The sequence below is a fragment of the Crinia signifera genome, chromosome 6, assembly GCF_055691185.1.
Source record: "Crinia signifera chromosome 6, ASM5569118v1, whole genome shotgun sequence".
In the NCBI taxonomy this organism is placed as follows: Eukaryota; Metazoa; Chordata; class Amphibia; order Anura; family Myobatrachidae; genus Crinia; species Crinia signifera.
In genome coordinates, this window is record NC_139222.1 from 292,288,351 (window position 1) to 292,312,058 (window position 23,708).

General features: G+C 45.4%; 1 protein-coding gene across 3 annotated transcripts in view; it reads right to left on the bottom strand.

Annotated features, from left to right (window-relative positions):
• LOC146009500 (uncharacterized) overlaps positions 1-23,708 on the bottom strand; it is a 274,590-nt gene that overhangs the window by 242,676 nt on the left and 8,206 nt on the right. For all 3 annotated transcript variants that reach the window (XM_083149935.1, XM_083149936.1, XM_083149933.1), the window contains exons 3-4: positions 20,635-20,743; positions 20,402-20,452 (exon numbers count right to left, since the gene is read on the bottom strand). In XM_083149935.1, coding sequence (XP_083006061.1) covers positions 20,402-20,452; positions 20,635-20,743 — 160 coding nt within the window. The remainder of the gene's footprint in view (positions 1-20,401; positions 20,453-20,634; positions 20,744-23,708) is intronic.

The following is a 23,708-nucleotide window of genomic DNA, read 5'->3' on the forward strand; positions in this document are numbered from 1 at the left end:
TGCACATTTCTGTACGGTATTAGTGCGAACAAGTACGGAGACCATGCGTGGCACATGCGCATAGCGTTGCCCACGCATGCGCAGACGGCTAAAAAACGCCATCCGAAAGAGTGCGCGAAAGTACGCATCGAACAGAATAAGGCCCTAAGTGATTTTGACTAAGCGATTTGACTAGATACAACAGCGATTTTGTAGTCAAAATCGCTTAGAAGGATCGCTCGGTGTGTACTCCCCTTTAGACAGTATCTGTATCATTACCAAGTATAGCAGCGCTCCTCACAGTGCCGAGTACAGATTCACCAATGTTGAATACACACTTGGTAATTCTTGGCTTTTCCAATGTTATTAACTACAAGTGTATTGGAGGTGCCTCGTGCAAACGATATAGCGCACACACACATTCACAGATACTGTTACGATCATCAGTCGGTGGCGTCACCGGGACCCTGCTCCGTACAGGCATCATTGACTAGATAGCTGTATGTACAGATGACAGTGGCTAACGATGTGCAGGAGCACGCATCATTAATTATAGTTAGTAGAAGCACATTTATTAGAGAACAAACACAAAGGCCATTACACGTATAATAAGTAATAATAAGTAATAATGGCCTTTGTGTTTGTTCTCTAATAAATGTGCTTGTACTTACGTCTTATGGATGGGCTGGTCCTATCATTGGCATTACATGTGGTGCTTATCATCATCCAATTGAATAGTGTGCCTCTCCCTTAAGATAGAGATATATATATATATATATATATATATATATATATATATACACATACACACACACACACACACACACACACACACACCACAGGCTGCGCGGTGACAGGAGACGTCCAGCGTGCTAACACTTTCCCCAACAGGAACGTCACTTACAATTAGTGTGCGGCCCCCCGTGTGCAGGGGTACAGCTATATCAGCAGGGAAGGTGTTAACGGGGGCGTCCCGCCTTCCCCACTAGATTGCCGGGATTACTTCTCACTTTTATCAGTGTAGACAGATGAAAGTTCCCGCAGACCCCTCTGGCCTGAGCGTGAATGGGTCAGCAGGACGCACTCCTTTCATGTGCCGCAGCCCAGCCTGTTAAGTGCGCTTCCAAGGGCCCCGCCGTCTCACAAAAGATCAAAAGAGCTTATTTCTTATTTCTCTATATTGCTTTCTGCCCTGATGTGTTGGGAAGAGAAATGAGAAACGGCTGCAGGAGGGCCCCGCCTTCCCCAGGCACCGTAATAAGATGTGGCTCCTCCAGCACCACACAATACAGATTAGACAGCACACCTGTGCACAAGCACAAACAGTCAGTTCTCAGTCTGGGATCTGCTCTGATATAGCAGATGATAGTGATGGATCGTGGAGGATTTCCTGGGATTCCCTATAAGGGGACAATGCTGCGCACAGGAGATGGCTGAATGCAGCATTGATATACTAGGTGACACCGCGTGTATGCAGCCTGCTACTACTTGCCTAGAACTCTGGCTGCACCAACAGATAACGGCATGGCATCTGGTCACATGGCTGGGGCAGTACGGCCAGTGTAACCATTATAGCATTACTGCCTCACAGCGCTGAGGTCATGGGGTCTATCCCCACCATGTGTTATATATACAGGGCAGTACGGACGGTGTAATGGTTACATTACTGCCTCACAGCGCTGAGGTCATGGGTTCTATCCCCACCATGTGTTATATATACAGGGCAGTACGGACGGTGTAATGGTTACATTACTGCCTCACAGCGCTGAGGTCATGGGTTCTATCCCCACCATGTGTTATATATACGGGGCAGTACGGACGGTGTAATGGTTAGCATTACTGCCTCACAGCGCTGAGGTCATGGGTTCTATCCCCACCATGTGTTATATATACGGGGCAGTACGGACGGTGTAATGGTTAGCATTACTGCCTCACAGCGCTGAGGTCATGGGTTCTATCCCCACCATGTGTTATATATACGGGGCAGTACGGATGGTGTAATGGTTATATTACTGCCTCACAGCGCTGAGGTCATGGGTTCTATCCCCTCCATGTGTTATATATACGGGGCAGTACGGATGGTGTAATGGTTACATTACTGCCTCACAGCGCTGAGGTCATGGGTTCTATCCCCACCATGTGTTATATATACGGGGCAGTACGGATGGTGTAATGGTTACATTACTGCCTCACAGTGCTGAGGTCATGGGTTCTACCCCACCATGTGTTATATATATATGGGGCAGTACGGATGGTGTAATGGTTACATTACTGCCTCACAGCACTGAGGTCATGGGTTCTATCCCCACCATGTGTTATATATACAGGGCAGTACGGATGGTGTAATGGTTAGCATTACTGCCTCACAGCGCTGAGGTCATGGGTTCTATCCCCACCATGTGTTATATATACGGGGCAGTACGGACGGTGTAATGGTTACATTACTGCCTCACAGCACTGAGGCCATGGGTTCTATCCCCACCATGTGTTATATATACGGGGCAGTACGGATGGTGTAATGGTTGCATTACTGCCTCACAGCACTGAGGTCATGGGTTCTATCCCCACCATGTGTTATATATACGGGGCAGTACGGACGGTGTAATGGTTACATTACTGCCTCACAGCGCTGAGGCCATGGGTTCTATCCCCACCATGTGTTATATATACGGGGCAGTACGGATGGTGTAATGGTTATATTACTGCCTCACAGCGCTGAGGTCATAGGTTCTATCCCCACCATGTGTTATATATACGGGGCAGTACGGATGGTGTAATGGTTACATTACTGCCTCACAGAACTGAGGTCATGGGTTCTATCCCCACCATGTGTTATATATACGGGGCAGTACGGATGGTGTAATGGTTAGTATTACTGCCTCACAGCACTGAGGTCATGGGTTCTATCCCCACCATGTGTTATATATACGGGGCAGTACGGATGGTGTAATGGTTAGCATTACTGCCTCACAGCGCTGAGGTCATGGGTTCTATCCCCACCATGTGTTATATATACGGGGCAGTACGGATGGTGTAATGGTTAGCATTACTACCTCACAGCGCTGAGGTCATGGGTTCTATTCCCACCATGTGTTATATATACGGGGCAGTACGGACGGTGTAATGGTTACATTACTGCCTCACAGCACTGAGGTCATGGGTTCTATTCCCACCATGTGTTATATATACGGGGCAGTACGGACGGTGTAATGGTTACATTACTGCCTCACAGCGCTGAGGTCATGGGTTCTACCCCACCATGTGTTATATATACGGGGCAGTACGGATGGTGTAATGGTTATAGCATTACTGCCTCACAGCGCTGAGGTCATGGGTTCTATCCCCACCATGTGTTATATATACGGGGCAGTACGGATGGTGTAATGGTTACATTACTGCCTCACAGTGCTGAGGTCATGGGTTCTATCCCCACCATGTGTAATATATACGGGGCAGTACGGATGGTGTAATGGTTACATTACTGCCTCACTGAGGTCATGGGTTCTATCCCCACCATGTGTTATATATACGGGGCAGTACGGACGGTGTAATGGTTACATTACTGCCTCACTGAGGTCATGGGTTCTATCCCCACCATGTGTTATATATACGGGGCAGTGCGGATGGTGTAATGGTTATATTACTGCCTCACAGCGCTGAGGTCATGGGTTCTATCCCCACCATGTGTTATATATACGGGCAGTACGGACGGTGTAATGGTTATAGCATTACTGCCTCACAGCGCTGAGGTCATGGGTTCTATCCCCACCATGTGTTATATATACGGGGCAGTACGGACGGTGTAATGGTACATTACTGCCTCACAGCACTGAGGTCATGGGTTCTATCCCCACCATGTGTTATATATACGGGCAGTACGGACGGTGTAATGGTTATAGCATTACTGCCTCACAGCACTGAGGTCATGGGTTCTATCCCCACCATGTGTTATATATACGGGCAGTACGGACGGTGTAATGGTTATAGCATTACTGCCTCACAGCACTGAGGTCATGGGTTCTATCCCCACCATGTGTTATATATACGGGGCAGTACGGAGGGTGTAGTGGTTACATTACTGCCTCACAGCACTGAGGTCATGGGTTCTATCCCCACCATGTGTTATATATACAGGGCAGCACGGATGGTGTAATGGTTAGCATTACTGCCTCACAGCACTGAGGTCATGGGTTCTATCCCCACCATATGTTATATATACAGGGCAGTACGGATGGTGTAATCGTTACATTACTGCCTCACAGCACTGAGATCATGGGTTCTATCCCCACCATGTGTTATATATACAGGGCAGCACGGATGGTGTAATGGTTAGCATTACTGCCTCACAGCACTGAGGTCATGGGTTCTATCCCCACCATATGTTATATATACGGGGCAGTACGGATGGTGTAATGGTTACATTACTGCCTCACAGCGCTGAGGTCATGGGTTCTATCCCCCCATGTGTTATACATACGGGGCAGTACGGATGGTGTAATGGTTACATTACTGCCTCACAGCACTGAGGTCATGGGTTCTATTCCCACCATGTGTTATATATACAGGGCAGTATGGACGGTGTAAGGGTTAGCATTACTGCCTCACAGCGCTGAGGTCATGGGTTCTATCCCCACCATGTGTTATATATACAGGCAGTACGGATGGTGTAATGGTTACATTACTGCCTCACAGCACTGAGGTCATGGGTTCTATTCCCACCATGTGTTATATATACAGGGCAGTATGGACGGTGTAAGGGTTAGCATTACTGCCTCACAGCACTGAGGTCATGGGTTCTACCCCACCATGTGTTATATATACGGGGCAGTACGGATGGTGTAATGGTTACATTACTGCCTCACAGCGCTGAGGTCATGGGTTCTATCCCCACCATGTGTTATATATACGGGCAGTACAGATGGTGTAATGGTTACATTACTGCCTCACAGCACTGAGGTCATGGGTTCTATCCCCACCATGTGTTATATATACGGGGCAGTACGGATGGTGTAATGGTTATAGCATTACTGCCTCACAGCGCTGAGGTCATGGGTTCTATCCCCACCATGTGTTATATATACGGGGCAGTACGGACGGTGTAATGGTTACATTACTGCCTCACAGCACTGGGGTCATGGGTTCTATCCCCACCATGTGTTATATATACGGGGCAGTACGGATGGTGTAATGGTTATATTACTGCCTCACAGCGCTGAGGTCATGGGTCCTATCCCCACCATGTGTTATATATACAGGGCAGTATGGACGGTGTAATGGTTAGTATTACTGCCTCACAGCGCTAAGGTCATGGGTTCTATCCCCACCATGTGTTATATATACGGGGCAGTACGGATGGTGTAATGGTTACATTACTGCCTCACAGCGCTGAGGTCATGGGTTCTATCCCCACCGTGTGTTATATATACAGGGCAGTACGGATGGTGTAATGGTTACATTACTGCCTCAAAGCACTGAGGTCATGGGTTCTATCCCCACCATGTGTTATATATACAGGGCAGTACGGATGGTGTAATGGTTAGCATTACTGCCTCACAGCGCTGAGGTCATGGGTTCTATCCCCACCATGTGTTATATATATACGGGGCAGTACGGATGGTGTAATGGTTACATTACTGCCTCACAGCGCTGAGGTCATGGGTTCTATCCCCACCGTGTGTTATATATACAGGGCAGTACGGATGGTGTAATGGTTACATTACTGCCTCAAAGCACTGAGGTCATGGGTTCTATTCCCACCATGTGTTATATATACGGGGCAGTACGGACGGTGTAATGGTTACATTACTGCCTCACAGCTCTGAGGTCATGGGTTCTATCCCCACCATGTGTTATATATACGGGGCAGTACGGGTGGTGTAGTGGTTAGTATTACTGCCTCACAGCACTGAGGTCATGGGTTCTACCCCCACCATGTGTTATATATACGGGGCAGTGCGGATGGTGTAATGGTTACATTACTGCCTCACAGCACTGAGGTCATGGGTTCTACCCCCACCATGTGTTATATATACAGGGCAGTACGGGTGATGTAGTGGTTAGTATTACCGCCTCACAGCACTGAGGTCATGGGTTCTATCCCCACCATGTGTTATATATACGGGGCAGTACGGACGGTGTAATGGTTAGCATTACTGCCTCACAGCGCTGAGGTCATGGGTTCTATCCCCACCATGTGTTATATATATATACGGGGCAGTACGGATGGTGTAATGGTTACATTACTGCCTCACAGCGCTGAGGTCATGGGTTCTATCCCCACCGTGTGTTATATATACAGGGCAGTACGGATGGTGTAATGGTTACATTACTGCCTCAAAGCACTGAGGTCATGGGTTCTATTCCCACCATGTGTTATATATACGGGGCAGTACGGACGGTGTAATGGTTACATTACTGCCTCACAGCTCTGAGGTCATGGGTTCTATCCCCACCGTGTGTTATATATACAGGGCAGTACGGATGGTGTAATGGTTACATTACTGCCTCAAAGCACTGAGGTCATGGGTTCTATCCCCACCATGTGTTATATATACAGGGCAGTACGGATGGTGTAATGGTTAGCATTACTGCCTCACAGCGCTGAGGTCATGGGTTCTATCCCCACCATGTGTTATATATATACGGGCCAGTACGGATGGTGTAATGGTTACATTACTGCCTCACAGCGCTGAGGTCATGGGTTCTATCCCCACCGTGTGTTAAATATACAGGGCAGTACGGATGGTGTAATGGTTACATTACTGCCTCAAAGCACTGAGGTCATGGGTTCTATTCCCACCATGTGTTATATATACGGGGCAGTACGGACGGTGTAATGGTTACATTACTGCCTCACAGCTCTGAGGTCATGGGTTCTATCCCCACCATGTGTTATATATACGGGGCAGTACGGGTGGTGTAGTGGTTAGTATTACTGCCTCACAGCACTGAGGTCATGGGTTCTACCCCCACCATGTGTTATATATACGGGGCAGTGCGGATGGTGTAATGGTTACATTACTGCCTCACAGCACTGAGGTCATGGGTTCTACCCCCACCATGTGTTATATATACAGGGCAGTACGGGTGATGTAGTGGTTAGTATTACCGCCTCACAGCACTGAGGTCATGGGTTCTATCCCCACCATGTGTTATATATACGGGGCAGTACGGACGGTGTAATGGTTAGCATTACTGCCTCACAGCGCTGAGGTCATGGGTTCTATCCCCACCATGTGTTATATATATATACGGGGCAGTACGGATGGTGTAATGGTTACATTACTGCCTCACAGCGCTGAGGTCATGGGTTCTATCCCCACCGTGTGTTATATATACAGGGCAGTACGGATGGTGTAATGGTTACATTACTGCCTCATAGCACTGAGGTCATGGGTTCTATTCCCACCATGTGTTATATATACGGGGCAGTACGGACGGTGTAATGGTTACATTACTGCCTCACAGCTCTGAGGTCATGGGTTCTATCCCCACCATGTGTTATATATACGGGGCAGTACGGGTGGTGTAGTGGTTAGTATTACTGCCTCACAGCACTGAGATCATGGGTTCTACCCCCACCATGTGTTATATATACGGGGCAGTGCGGATGGTGTAATGGTTACATTACTGCCTCACAGCACTGAGGTCATGGGTTCTACCCCCACCATGTGTTATATATACGGGGCAGTACGGGTGATGTAGTGGTTAGTATTACCGCCTCACAGCACTGAGGTCATGGGTTCTATCCCCACCATGTGTTATATATACGGGGCAGTACGGATGGAGTAATGGTTAGTATTACTGCCTCACAGTGCTGAGGTCATGGGTTCTATTCCCACCACGGCCCTGTGTGCAGTTTGGGTACTTGTTTCGTAGCAGGGCGCCCACAAAGTGATTTGCTTAGTGGGCTATTCTGCGTAGTGAAATCGAATCGCACATCGCATTGCAAGGCTTTTTGTGCCTTGCAATGCATGCGATGCGATGTGATCTCAGTAGTTAATTTAGTTATTTTATTCACTGCATCGAGTGAAATCGCATCGCACATTGCATGGCCCTTTTTTATGGTGTGAGATGGGAGATTTGTGATGTGATCTCACTAGTTCATATGGTAAAACACCACCACTCTCCACCTCACCCCGAAGCGTGGCGAGGGGCGGAGGAACGCGTCCTCCAACCTTTTCATACCCCCACTATCGGCATGGAGTTTAATTTATATAGTGTGGCGAGCCACCGAGCCTTAAGCGTGGCGAGCCCCGCGAGGGGACGCTGATTACTTTACATGTATTCCGCGTTCGCTCGCTGCGCTAACCACACTATATAAAATCAACTCCACGCCGACATGGATAGTGGGGATATAAAAAGGTCGGAGGATGCGTTCCGCAGCCACTCGCCACGCTTCGGGGTGACGTGGAGAGTGGTGGTATTTTACCATATTAATTCCTGAGATCGCATTTCTCACATCTCACGCCACAAAAATCCATGCGATGCGATGTACAATGCAATTTCAGTACGTTAGCGTATGTAGGAAATCTGGGCGCCCTGCTAGGAAACTAGTACCGGAGTTTGTATATTCTCCATGTGCTTGCTTGGGTTTCCTCCGGGTACTCCGGTTTCCTCCCACAATCCAAAAATATACTGGTAGGCTAATTGGCTCACAACAAATTAACCCTAGAATGTCTGTGTGTGCGTTTACATGTGGTAGGGAATATAGATTGTAAGCTCCACTGGAGCAGGGACTGATGTGAGTGTTCAACTATTCTCTGTACAGCGCTGTGGAATATGTGTGCGCTATATAAATAACTGGTAATAATAGTCTCTGTACAGCGCTGCGGAATATGTGTGCGCTATATAATAACTGGTAATAATAGTCTCTGTACAGCGCTATGGAATATGTGTGCGCTATATAATAACTGGTAATAATAGTCTCTGTACAGCGCTGCGGAATATGTGTGCGCTATATAATAACTGGTAATAATAGTCTCTGTACAGCGCTATGGAATATGTGTGCGTTATATAATAACTGGTAATAATATTCTCTGTACAGCACTGCAGAATATGTGTGCGCTATATAATAACTGGTAATAATAGTCTCTGTACAGCGCTATGGAATATGTGTGCGTTATATAATAACTGGTAATAATAATCTCTGTACAGCGCTGCGGAATATGTGTGCACTATATAATAACTGGTAATAATAGTCTCTGTACAGCGCTGCGGAATATGAGTGCGCTATATAATAACTGGTAATAATATTCTCTGTACAGCGCTGTGGAATATGTGTGCACTATATAATAACTGGTAATAATATTCTCTGTACAGCGCTGAGGAATATGTGTGCGCTATATAATAACTGGTAATAATAGTCTCTGTACAGCGCTGCGGAATATGTGTGTGCTATATAATAACTGGTAATAATAGTCTCTGTACAGTGCTGCGGAATATGAGTGCACTATATAATAACTGGTAATAATATTCTCTGTACAGCGCTGCGGAATGTGTGCACTATATAATAACTGGTAATAATACTCTCTGTACAGCGCTGTGGAATATGTGTGCGCTATATAATAACTGGTAATAATAGTCTCTGTACAGCGCTGCGGAATATGTGTGTGCTATATAATAACTGGTAATAATAGTCTCTGTACAGCGCTGTGGAATGTGTGCACTATATAAATAACTGGTAATAATAGTCTCTGTACAGCGCTGAGGAATATGTGTGCGCTATATAATAACTGATAATATTCTATGTACAGCACTGCGGAATATGTGTGTGCTATATAAATAACTAATAATAGTCTCTGTACAGCACTGTGGAATATGTGTGCGCTATATAATAACTGGTAATAATAGTCTCTGTACAGCGCTGCGGAATATGTGTGCGCTATATAATAACTGGTAATAATAGTCTCTGTACAGCGCTGCGGAATATGTGTGCGCTATATAATACAGTAACTGGTAATAATAGTCTCTGTACAGCGCTGTGGAATATGTGTGCGCTATATAATAACTGGTAATAATAGTCTCTGTACAGCGCTGCGGAATATGTGTGCGCTATATAATAACTGGTAATAATAATCTCTGTACAGCGCTGCGGAATATGTGTGCACTATATAATAACTGGTAATAATAGTCTCTGTACAGCGCTGCGGAATATGAGTGCGCTATATAATAACTGGTAATAATATTCTCTGTACAGCGCTGTAGAATATGTGTGCACTATATAATAACTGGTAATAATATTCTCTGTACAGCGCTGAGGAATAGGTGTGCGCTATATAATAACTGGTAATAATACTCTCTGTACAGCGCTGCGGAATATGTGCGCTATATAATAACTGGTAATAATAATCTCTGTACAGTGCTGCGGAATATGTGTGCGCTATATAATAACTGGTAATAATAGTCTCTGTACAGCGCTGCGGAATATGTGTGCGCTATATAATAACTGGTAATAATAGTCTCTGTACAGCGCTGCGGAATATGTGTGCGCTATATAATAACTGATAATATTCTATGTACAGCGCTGCGGAATATGTGTGCGCTATATAATAACTGATAATATTCTATGTACAGCGCTGCGGAATATGTGTGCGCTATATAATAACTGATAATATTCTATGTACAGCGCTGCGGAATATGTGTGCGCTATATAATAACTGATAATATTCTATGTACAGCGCTGCGGAATATGTGTGCGCTATATAATAACTGATAATATTCTATGTACAGCGCTGCGGAATATGTGTGTGCTATATAATAACTGGTAATAATATTCTCTGCACAGCGCTGCGGAATATGTGTGTGCTATATAATAACTGGTAATAATATTCTCTGCACAGCGCTGCGGAATATGTGTGCGCTATATAATAACTGATAATATTCTATGTACAGCGCTGGGGAATATGTGTGCGCTATATAATAACTGATAATATTCTATGTACAGCGCTGCGGCATATGTGTGCGCTGTATAACTGGTAATAATAGTCTCTGTACAGCACTGCGGAATATGTGTGCGCTATATAATAACTGATAATATTCTATGTACAGCGCTGCGGAATATGTGTGTGCTATATAATAACTGATAATATTCTATGTACAGCGCTGCGGAATATGTGTGCGCTATATAATAACTGATAATATTCTATGTACAGCGCTGCGGAATATGTGTGCGCTATATAATAACTGGTAATAATAGTCTCTGTACAGTGCTGCAGAATATGTGTGCGCTATATAAATAACTGGTAGTAATATGCTCTGTACAGCGCTGTGGAATATGTGTGCGCTATATAATAACTGATAATATTCTATGTACAGCGCTGCGGAATATGTGTGCGCTATATAATAACTGGTAATAATAGTCTCTGTACAGCGCTGTGGAATATGTGTGCGCTATATAATAATTGGTAATAATAGTCTCTGTACAGCGCTGCGGAATATGTGTGCGCTATATAATAACTGGTAATAATAGTCTCTGTACAGCGCTGCGGAATGTGTGCGGTATATAAATAACTGGTAATAATATACTCTGTACAGCACTGCGGAATATGTGTGCGCTATATAATAACTGATAATATTCTATGTACAGCGCTGCGGAATATGTGTGCGCTATATAATAACTGATAATATTCTATGTACAGCGCTGCGGAATATGTGTGTGCTATATAATAACTGGTAATAATAGTCTCTGTACAGCGCTGCGGTATATGTGTGCGCTATATAATAACTGGTAATTATATTCTCTGTACAACGCTGCGGAATATGTGTGCGCTATATAATAACTGGTAATAATAGTCTCTGTACAGCGCTGTGGAATGTGTACGCTATATAATAACTGGTAATAATAATCTCTGTACAGCGCTGCGGAATATGTGTGCGCTATATAATAACTGGTAATATTCTCTGTACAGCGCTGCGGAATATGTGTGTGCTATATAATAACTGGTAATAATATTCTCTGTACAGCGCTGCGGAATATGTGTGCACTATATAATAACTGGTAATAAAAGTCTCTGTACAGCGCTGTGGAATATGTGTGCGCTATATAATAACTGGTAATAATATTCTCTGTACAGAGCTGCGGAATATGTGTGCGCTATATAATAACTGGTAATAATAGTCTCTGTACAGCACTGTGGAATATGTGTGCGCTATATAATAACTGATAATAATATTCTCTGTACAGCGCTGTGGAATATTTGTGCGCTATATAATAACTGGTAATAATAATCTCTGTACAGCGCTGCAGAATATGGCCCTTATTCTGGTTGGTGCGGTCAGAGCCGCACACGGGGCTCCGACCGCACAAACCAAGGGCCGCCCACCCGACGGATCGCCACTGCCGTCCGTACACGGACGGCTGGCGATCCGCATCAAAATGGTGGAGGCGTACGCCTCCACCATGGTGGGAGCTGCCCCCTGCCTTCGATGGTCGTCGACCATCGAAGGCAGGGCCGCACGCCGCGGCAGCCCCGCAAGCTGAGACCACACGGACAATCGTCCGTGTGGTAGCTTGTATGGGGGCTGAAAGCTGACATCCGGCGACGTCAGCTTTCCGCCCCCATGTCATGGTAATGAGGGCGTCATGCCCTCATTACCATGCATACGCCCCGCGTTTGCATGGGAACGCCCATGAAACGCGGGGCGTACACATAGGGAAATGAGGGGATGAAGCCCCTCACGCCCCTATACGCCCCCTTTGCGGCGGACGAAATCCGTCTGCGGCGAAGGGGGCTGCACATGCGCAGAATGACCTCTGCGCATGTGCAGTGGCAAAACATCGGCGGTACGGCCGCACGCGGGCCGTACCGTGCCGATTAGAATAAGGGCCTATGTGTGCGCTATATAAATAACTGGTAATAATAGTCTCTGTACAGCGCTGAGGAATATGTGTGTACTATATAATAACTGATAATATTCTATGTACAGCGCTGCGGAATATGTGTGCGCTATATAATAACTGATAATATTCTATGTACAGCGCTGCGGAATATGTGCGCGCTATATAATAACTGGTAATAATATTCTATGTACAGCGCTGTGGAATATGTGTGCGCTATATAATAACTGGTAATAATAATCTCTGTACAGTGCTGCAGAATATGTGTGCGCTATATAATAACTGGTAATAATAGTCTCTGTACAGCGCTGCGGAATATGTGTGCGCTATATAATAACTGATAATATTCTATGTACAGCGCTGCGGAATATGTGTGCGCTATATAATAACTGGTAATCTCTGTACAGCGCTGCGGAATATGTGCGCGCTATATAATAACTGGTAATAATATTCTATGTACAGCGCTGCGGAATATGTGTGCGCTATATAATAACTGGTAATAATATTCTATGTACAGCGCTGCGGAATATGTGCGCGCTATATAATAACTGGTAATAATATTCTATGTACAGCGCTGCGGAATATGTGTGCGCTATATAATAACTGGTAATAATAGTCTCTGTACAGCGCTGCGGAATATGTGTGCGCTATATAATAACTGGTAATAATAGTCTATGTAGAGCGCTGCGGAATATGTGTGCGCTATATAATAACTGATAATATTCTATTTACAGCTCTGCGGAATATGTGTGCGCTATATAAATAACTGGTAATAATATTCTCTGTACAGCGCTGCGGAATATGTGTGTGCTATATAATAACTGATAATATTCTATGTACAGCGCTGCGGAATATGTGTGCGCTATATAATAACTGGTAATAATATTCTATGTACAGCGCTGTGGAATATGTGTGCGCTATATAATAACTGGTAATAATAATCTCTGTACAGTGCTGCAGAATATGTGTGCGCTATATAATAACTGGTGATAATATTCTCTGTACAGCGCTGCGGAATATGTGTGCGCTATATAATAACTGATAATATTCTATGTACAGCGCTGCGGAATATGTGTGCGCTATATAATAACTGGTAATAATATTCTATGTACAGCGCTGTGGAATATGTGTGCGCTATATAATAACTGGTAATAATAATCTCTGTACAGTGCTGCAGAATATGTGTGCGCTATATAATAACTGGTAATAATAGTCTCTGTACAGCGCTGCAGAATATGTGTGCGCTATATAATAACTGGTGATAATATTCTCTGTACAGCGCTGCGGAATATGTGTGCGCTATATAATAACTGATAATATTCTATGTACAGCGCTGCGGAATATGTGTGCGCTATAGAATAACTGGTAATCTCTGTACAGCGCTGCGGAATATGTGCGCGCTATATAATAACTGGTAATAATATTCTATGTACAGCGCTGCGGAATATGTGTGCGCTATATAATAACTGGTAATAATATTCTATGTACAGCGCTGCGGAATATGTGCGCGCTATATAATAACTGGTAATAATATTCTATGTACAGCGCTGCGGAATATGTGTGCGCTATATAATAACTGGTAATAATAGTCTCTGTACAGCGCTGCGGAATATGTGTGCGCTATATAATAACTGGTAATAATAGTCTCTGTAGAGCGCTGCGGAATATGTGTGCGCTATATAATAACTGATAATATTCTATGTACAGCTCTGCGGAATATGTGTGCGCTATATAAATAACTGGTAATAATATTCTCTGTACAGCGCTGCGGAATATGTGTGTGCTATATAATAACTGGTAATATTTTCTGTGCAACGCTGCGGAATATGTGTGCGCTATATAATAACTGGTAATAATAGTCTCTGTACAGCGCTGCGGAATATGTGTGCGCTATATAATAACTGGTAATTATAGTCTCTGTACAGCGCTGCGGAATATGTGTGCGCTATATAATAACTGGTAATAATATTCTCTGTACAGCGCTGCGGAATATGTGTGCGCTATATAATAACTGGTAATAATAGTCTCTGTACAGCGCTGTGGAATATGTGTGCCCTATATAATAACTGGTAATAATATTCTCTGTACAACGCTGTGGAATATGTGTGCGCTATATAATAACTGGTAATAATAATCTCTGTACAGTGCTGCGGAATATGTGTGCGCTATATAATAACTGGTAATAATAGTCTCTGTACAGCGCTGCGGAATATGTGTGCGCTATATAATAACTGGTAATAATAGTCTCTGTACAGCGCTGCGGAATATGTGTGCGCTATATAATACAGTAACTGGTAATAATAGTCTCTGTACAGCGCTGTGGAATATGTGTGCGCTATATAATAACTGGTAATAATAGTCTCTGTACAGCGCTGCGGAATATGTGTGCGCTATATAATAACTGGTAATAATAATCTCTGTACAGCGCTGTGAAATATGTGTGCGCTATATAATAACTGGTAATAATAATCTCTGTACAGCACTGCAGAATATGTGTGCACTAAATAATAACTGGTAATAATAGTCTCTGTACAGAGCTGCGGAATATGTGTGAGCTATATAATAACTGGTAATAATAGTCTCTGTACAGCGCTGCGGAATATGTGCGCTATATAATAACTGGTAATAATAGTCTCTGTACAGCGCTGCGGAATATGTGCGCTATATAATAACTGGTAATAATAATCTCTGTACAGTGCTGCGGAATATGTGTGCGCTATATAATAACTGGTAATAATAGTCTCTGTACAGCGCTGCGGAATATGTGTGTGCTATATAATAACTGGTAATAATAGTCTCTGTACAGCGCTGCGGAATATGTGTGCGCTATATAATACAGTAACTGGTAATAATAGTCTCTGTACAGCGCTGTGGAATATGTGTGCGCTATATAATAACTGGTAATAATAGTCTCTGTACAGCGCTGCAGAATATGTGTGCGCTATATAATAACTGGTAATAATATTCTCTGTACAGCACTGCGGAATATGTGTGTGCTATATAATAACTGATAATATTCTATGTACAGCGCTGCGGAATATGTGTGCGCTATATAATAACTGGTAATAATATTCTATGTACAGCGCTGTGGAATATGTGTGCGCTATATAATAACTGGTAATAATAATCTCTGTACAGTGCTGCAGAATATGTGTGCGCTATATAATAACTGGTAATAATAGTCTCTGTACAGCGCTGCGGAATATGTGTGCGCTATATAATAACTGATAATATTCTATGTACAGCGCTGCGGAATATGTGTGCGCTATATAATAACTGGTAATCTCTGTACAGCGCTGCGGAATATGTGCGCGCTATATAATAACTGGTAATAATATTCTATGTACAGCGCTGCGGAATATGTGTGCGCTATATAATAACTGGTAATAATATTCTATGTACAGCGCTGCGGAATATGTGCGCGCTATATAATAACTGGTAATAATATTCTATGTAAAGCGCTGCGGAATATGTGTGCGCTATATAATAACTGGTAATAATAGTCTCTGTACAGCGCTGCGGAATATGTGTGCGCTATATAATAACTGGTAATAATAGTCTTTGTAGAGCGCTGCGGAATATGTGTGCGCTATATAATAACTGATAATATTCTATGTACAGCTCTGCGGAATATGTGTGCGCTATATAAATAACTGGTAATAATATTCTCTGTACAGCGCTGCGGAATATGTGTGTGCTATATAATAACTGGTAATATTTTCTGTGCAGCGCTGCGGAATATGTGTGCGCTATATAATAACTGGTAATAATAGTCTCTGTACAGCGCTGCGGAATATGTGTGCGCTATATAATAACTGGTAATTATAGTCTCTGTACAGCGCTGCGGAATATGTGTGCGCTATATAATAACTGGTAATAATATTCTCTGTACAGCGCTGCGGAATATGTGTGCGCTATATAATAACTGGTAATAATAGTCTCTGTACAGCGCTGTGGAATATGTGTGCGCTATATAATAACTGGTAATAATATTCTCTGTACAGCGCTGTGGAATATGTGTGCGCTATATAATAACTGGTAATAATATTCTCTGTACAGTGCTGCGGAATATGTGCGCGCTATATAATAACTGGTAATAATAGTCTCTGTAGAGCGCTGCGGAATATGTGTGCGCTATATAATAACTGATAATATTCTATGTACAGCTCTGCGGAATATGTGTGCGCTATATAATAACTGGTAATAATAGTCTCTGTACAGTGCTGCGGAATGTGTGCGCTATATAATAACTGGTAATAATATTCTCTGTACAGCGCTGCGGAATATGTGTGCACTATATAATAACTGGTAATAATAGTCTCTGTACAGCGCTGTGGAATATGTGTGCGCTATATAATAACTGGTAATATTATTCTCTGTACAGTGCTGCGGAATATGTGTGCGCTATATAATAACTGGTAATAATATTCTCTGTACAGCGCTGTGGAATATGTGTGAGCTATATAATAACTGGTAATAATAGTCTCTGTACAGCGCTGCGGAATATGTGCGCGCTATATAATAACTGGTAATAATATTCTCTGTACAGCGCTGCGGAATATGTGTGCGCTATATAATAACTGGTAATAATAGTCTCTGTACAGCGCTGCGGAATATGTGTACACTATATAATAACTGGTAATAATAGTCTCTGTACAGCACTGCGGAATATGTGTGCGCTATATAATAACTGGTAATAATAGTCTCTGTACAGCGCTGCAGAATATGTGTGCGCTATATAAATAACTGGTGATAATATTCTCTGTACAGTGCTGCGGAATATGTGTGCGCTATATAATAACTGGTAATAATAATCTCTGTACAGCGCTGCGGAATATGTGTGCGCTATATAATAACTGGTAATAATATTCCCTGTACAGCACTGCGGAATATGTGTGTGCTATATAATAACTGGTAATAATATTCTCTGTACAGCGCTGCGGAATATGTGTGCACTATATAATAACTGGTAATAATATTCTCTGTACAGCGCTGTGGAATATGTGTGCGCTATATAATTACTGGTAATATTAGTCTCTGTACAGCACTGCGGAATATGTGTGCGCTATATAATATAACTGGTAATAATAATCTCTGTACAGCGCTGCGGAATATGTGTGCACTATATAATAACTGGTAATAATAGTCTCTGTACAGCACTGCGGAATATGTGTGCGCTATATAATAACTGGTAATAATATTCTCTGTACAGCGCTGCGGAATATGTGTGCGCTATATAATATAACTGGTAATAATATTCTCTGTACAGTGCTGCGGAATATGTGTGCGCTATATAATAACTGGTAATAATAGTCTCTGTACAGTGCTGTGGAATATGTGTGCGCTATATAATAACTGGTAATAATAGTCTCTTTACAGCGCTGTGGAATATGTGTGCGCTATATAATAACTGGTAATAATAGTCTCTGTACAGCGCTGTGGAATATGTGTGCACTATATAATAACTGGTAATAATATTCTCTGTACAGCGCTGTGGAATATGTGTGCGCTATATAATTACTGGTAATATTAGTCTCTGTACAGCACTGCGGAATATGTGTGCGCTATATAATATAACTGGTAATAATATTCTCTGTACAGTGCTGCGGAATATGTGCGCGCTATATAATAACTGGTAATAATAGTCTCTGTACAGCGCTGCGGAATATGTGTGCGCTATATAATAACTGGTAATATTCTATGTACAGCGCTGCGGAATATGTGTGTGCTATATAATAACTGGTAATAATATTCTCTGTACAGCGCTGCGGAATATGTGTGCACTATATAATAACTGGTAATAATAGTCTCTGTACAGCACTGCGGAATATGTGTGCGCTATATAATAACTGGTAATAATAGTCTCTGTACAGCGCTGCAGAATATGTGTGCACTATATAATAACTGGTAATAATAGTCTCTGTACAGTGCTGCGGAATATGTGTGCGCTATATAATAACTGATAATATTCTATGTACAGCGCTGCGGAATATGTGTGCGCTATATAATAACTGGTAATAATATTCTATGTACAGCGCTGTGGAATATGTGTGCGCTATATAATAACTGATAATATTCTATGTACAGCGCTGCGGAATATGTGTGCGCTATATAATAACTGATAATATTCTATGTACAGCGCTGCGGAATATGTGTGTGCTACAGATGGAGCGCTCGTCAGCCAGCCTGCGGGATCACCAGATGTCCTGAGCTGGCACAGGCTGGCGGACAGGAGCTTTATCTGATGAAAAAGCGCAAGTATCAGCAGGGTGGTGGAGAGCAGCTTCCCTGCCGTCTCCGCTTCAGGGAGTGGGGGCAGACCGGGGGAGGTGCAGGGGACCGGCGGAGGGGCACGTGAGAGCGCCCCTTTTATCGCCTGCCACCAATCGCCAGGATCAGCTCCATAGAGAGATGCTCCATCTGTGTATAAGAAATGGTTAATAAATAAATATAGCCGCCTGTAGGGTCTGTACAGCGGGTTTATATCACACAAAGATATTAAAAAGGAGGTTTTTATTTCCAGTTCCCAGGAAGCCGGCCTGCGCACCTCCCATTAATACGAGGATATTGTTCTGCATGGTGAATTTATGAGTCTGGAAGGAAATATTAGGAGACGCTCAGCGCAGAATTTGCTATTGGTTTGGTTGCAGTCTGGGTTCCGTACTAATAACACAGTAACTTTGTGCGCTTTGCGAGAGGAAGTGGAGCCAATAAAGACCTAATAAACCCTAAATGGATTTTTTCTCCCCTTGCAGCCGGACTCCGCCATCGCGCAGCTCTGTCCGGGCGTCAGCCATCTTGTTGGAACATGCAGATGATGACCTAACCCCATGTCCATCCGTCAGTTATGTCGACCTAGTCCATATCCCTGAGGACATGGCAGGGACTGTCTCCTGTCTCCTTTCAGGATAATACATTCCGCCCACCTGGGTTATGTGCTCTGCAACTGGGCGCTGCAGATCCCTTGTGGCACCATATAAATACAGGATAATAGTAATTATTAGGCATACCAAAATATGGCCCAGATCCTAGAATAGTGAGAACCTCACATCCACAAAGATCTTAAATGGTTCTAATAAACTACAGTCAGAAATCCATCAATCATAATGGAGATCATTTACAATATGCAATAATACGCTCTGTAACGCAGAACAGTCCTTACCAACTCCATCTGCACAACTTCTACACAATGCTCTCGCATTTCCTTGTGGCAAGTGGAAGCGGGAGGAGCGGATACGTGCCTGGGCGGAGGAGCGGACACGTGCCTGGGCGGAGGAGCGGACACGTGCCTGGGCGGAGGAGCGGACACGTGCCTGGGCGGAGGAGCGGACACGTGCCTGGGCGGAGGAGAGGACACGTGCCTGGGCGGAGGAGCGGACACGTGCCGGGAGGAGGAGGAGCAGACGTGCCGGGAGGAGGAGGAGCAGACGTGCCGGGAGGAGGAGGAGCAGACGTGCCGGGAGGAGCAGACGTGCCGGGAGGAGGAGGAGCACACTCATACTCATAGACCCGATCACACGCTACGTGCGGCATTATACACACCCTGAATGTTGAGTGATGCCAATGTATAATAGGGTTACTTACACTGCGTGTTCCCTGCCAAGCTCACTTCTCACAGCTTCCAAGTCGGCCTCCCTGGAAATATATAAAACCTAAACTGATATGTGACCACACAAATAACATTTCCTACCCTCGTCACTAAGGAGCAATACATTTATGAACCTGTCTTCATGATGGAAGTAGACAGGGTATACGGCTGTCATTAGCATCATTATAACGCTTACTGTATACCATGTACAAGCTATTGTGCAACGTACCGATCATCCTGCATCTGTCGCACCAGACTGAAGAACGGAACCCGAATAGGACGCTCAGACCCCTCTGTGCAAATCCAGCTGGAAGAGAGGGACTGACTGTAGACGGCATCTGTAAAATACAGTACACATAATTACACAGGACCCTCCATGACTGACTTAGTGATTAACTTTACACGTCTACTGTAAGGGAACCCCGGGACTGTCTGTATTACACGTGTCCTGAGAGTGAGGGGACGCCGGGACTGTCTGTATTACACGTGTCCTGAGAGTGAGGGGATGCTGGGACTGTCTGTATTACACGTGTCCTGAGAGTGAGGGGACGCCGGGACTGTCTGTATTACACGTGTCCTGAGAGTGAGGGGACGCCGGGACTGTCTGTATCACATGTGTCCTGAGAGTGAGGGGACACCGGGACTGTCTGTATCACATGTGTCCTGAGAGTGAGGGGACGCCGGGACTGTCTGTATCACACGTGTCCTGAGAGTGAGGGGACGCCGGGACTGTCTGTATCACACGTGTCCTGAGAGTGAGGGGACGCCGGGACTGTCTGTATCACACGTGTCCTGAGAGTGAGGGGACGCCGGGACTGACTGTATCACACGTGTCCTGAGAGTGAGCGGTCGCCGGGACTGTCTGTATTACACATGTCCTGAGAGTGAGGGGACGCCGGGACTGTCTGTATTACACGTGTCCTGAGAGTGAGGGGACGCCGGGACTGTCTGTATTACACCTGTCCTGAGAGTGAGGGGACGCCGGGACTGTCTGTATTACACCTGTCCTGAGAGTGAGGGGATGCCGGGACTGTCTGTATTACACGTGTCCTGAGAGTGAGGGGACGCCGGGACTGTCTGTATTACACGTGTCCTGAGAGTGAGGGGACACCGGGACTGTCTGTATTACACGTGTTCTGAGAGTGAGGGGACGCCGGGACTGTCTGTATTACACGTGTCCTGAGAGTGAGGGGACGCCGGGACTGTCTGTATTACACGTGTTCTGAGAGTGAGGGGACGCCGGGACTGTCTGTATTACACGTGTCCTGAGAGTGAGGGGACGCCGGGACTGTCTGTATTACACGTGTCCTGTGAGTGAGGGGACTCCGGGACTGTCTGTATTACACGTGTCCTGAGAGTGAGGGGACGCCGGGCCTGTCTGTATTATACGTGTCCTGAGAGTGAGCGGTCACCAGGACTGTCTGTATTACACGTGTCCTGAGAGTGAGGTGACACCGGGACTGTCTGTATTACACGTGTGCTGAGAGTGAGCGGTCACCAGGACTGTCTGTATTACACGTGTCCTGAGAGTGAGGGGACGCCGGGACTGTCTGTATTACCTGTGTCCTGAGAGTGAGGGGACGCCGGGACTGTCTGTATTACCTGTGTCCTGAGAGTGAGGGGACGCCGGGACTGTCTGTATTACACGTGTCCTGAGAGTGAGGGGACGCCGGGACTGTCTGTATTACACGTGTCCTGAGAGTGAGGGGACGCCGGGACTGTCTGTATTACACGTGTCCCGAGAGTGAGGTGACACCGGGACTGTCTGTATTACCTGTGTCCTGAGAGTGAGGTGACACCGGGACTGTCTGTATTACACGTGTCCCGAGAGTGAGGTGACACCGGGACTGTCTGTATTACCTGTGTCCTGAGAGTGAGGGGACGCCGGGACTGTCTGTATTACACGTGTCCTGAGAGTGAGGGGACGCCGGGACTGTCTGTATTACACGTGTCCTGAGAGTGAGCGGTCACCAGGACTGTCTGTATTACACGTGTCCTGAGAGTGAGGGGACGCCGGGACTGTCTGTATTACACGTGTCCTGAGAGTGAGCGGTCACCAGGACTGTATACCCCAGTGACTGCACCATCTGCACCCCATGATTTACTATAACAGTGCAGTGAGAACTTGGGAAGGTTCCGTCTGCACCTCCTTAGCCCCATAGATACACGACTCCCCATAAAAAATGGCTGTAGGACATCACAGACAAGCAGCTATGTATATTTGGATGTGACGCCACGACCACGACCTGAACATATACAAATCCCTGATACTGTATGGGGGTATCAGCATTTACTGGTCCCACTAGGTGTATTTTGCAGTATGGGGCACTCTGTCCGTTGTTTTACTCATTACTGTGCCCTGCCCCTTTTAGTAGTATGCTGCGCCTTGTGCCGCCCTGATAGGCTGAGAGCGGTGGGGACAGGATGCGGCTGTCAGATGAGCCGACAGACACTCATCAGAGGAGGTCAGCACTGAGCAAGGGGTGGGCCGCCACTGGAAGAGCCGACACCCTGCTGAACTCAGAGCAATGTGTCAGCTCTTCCAGCCACATCACGCCTTGCTGACACATCGCCCACCTCTACCGAGAGTAGTGTCAGCTCTTCCAGACACATCCCGCCTCGCTGACACATCGCCCACCTCTACTGAGAGTAGTGCCAGCTCTTCCAGACACATCCCGCCTCGCTGACACATCGCCCACCTCTACTGAGAGTAGTGTCAGCTCTTCCAGACACATCCCGCCACGCTGACACATCGCCCACCTCTACCGAGAGTAGTGTCAGCTCTTCCAGCCACATCCCGCCTCGCTGACACACCTCTCACCTCTACCGAGAGTAGTGTCAGCTCTCCAGACACATCCCGCCTCGCTGACACATCGCCCACCTCTACCGAGAGTAGGGTCAGCTCTTCCAGCCACATCCCGCCTTGCTGACCATCGCCCACCTCTACCAAGAGTAGTGTCAGCTCTTCCAGACACATCCCGCCACGCTGACACATCGCCCACCTCTACCGAGAGTAGTGTCAGCTCTCCAGACACATCCCGCCTCGCTGACACATCGCCCACCTCTACCGAGAGTAGGGTCAGCTCTTCCAGCCACATCCCGCCTTGCTGACCATCGCCCACCTCTACCGAGAGTAGTGTCAGCTCTTCCAGACACATCCCGCCTCGCTGACACATCGCCCACCTCTACCGAGAGTAGTGTCAGCTCTTCCAGACACATCCCGCCTCGCTGACACATCGCCCACCTCTACCAAGAGTAGTGTCAGCTCTTCCAGACACATCCCGCCTCGCTGACACATCGCCC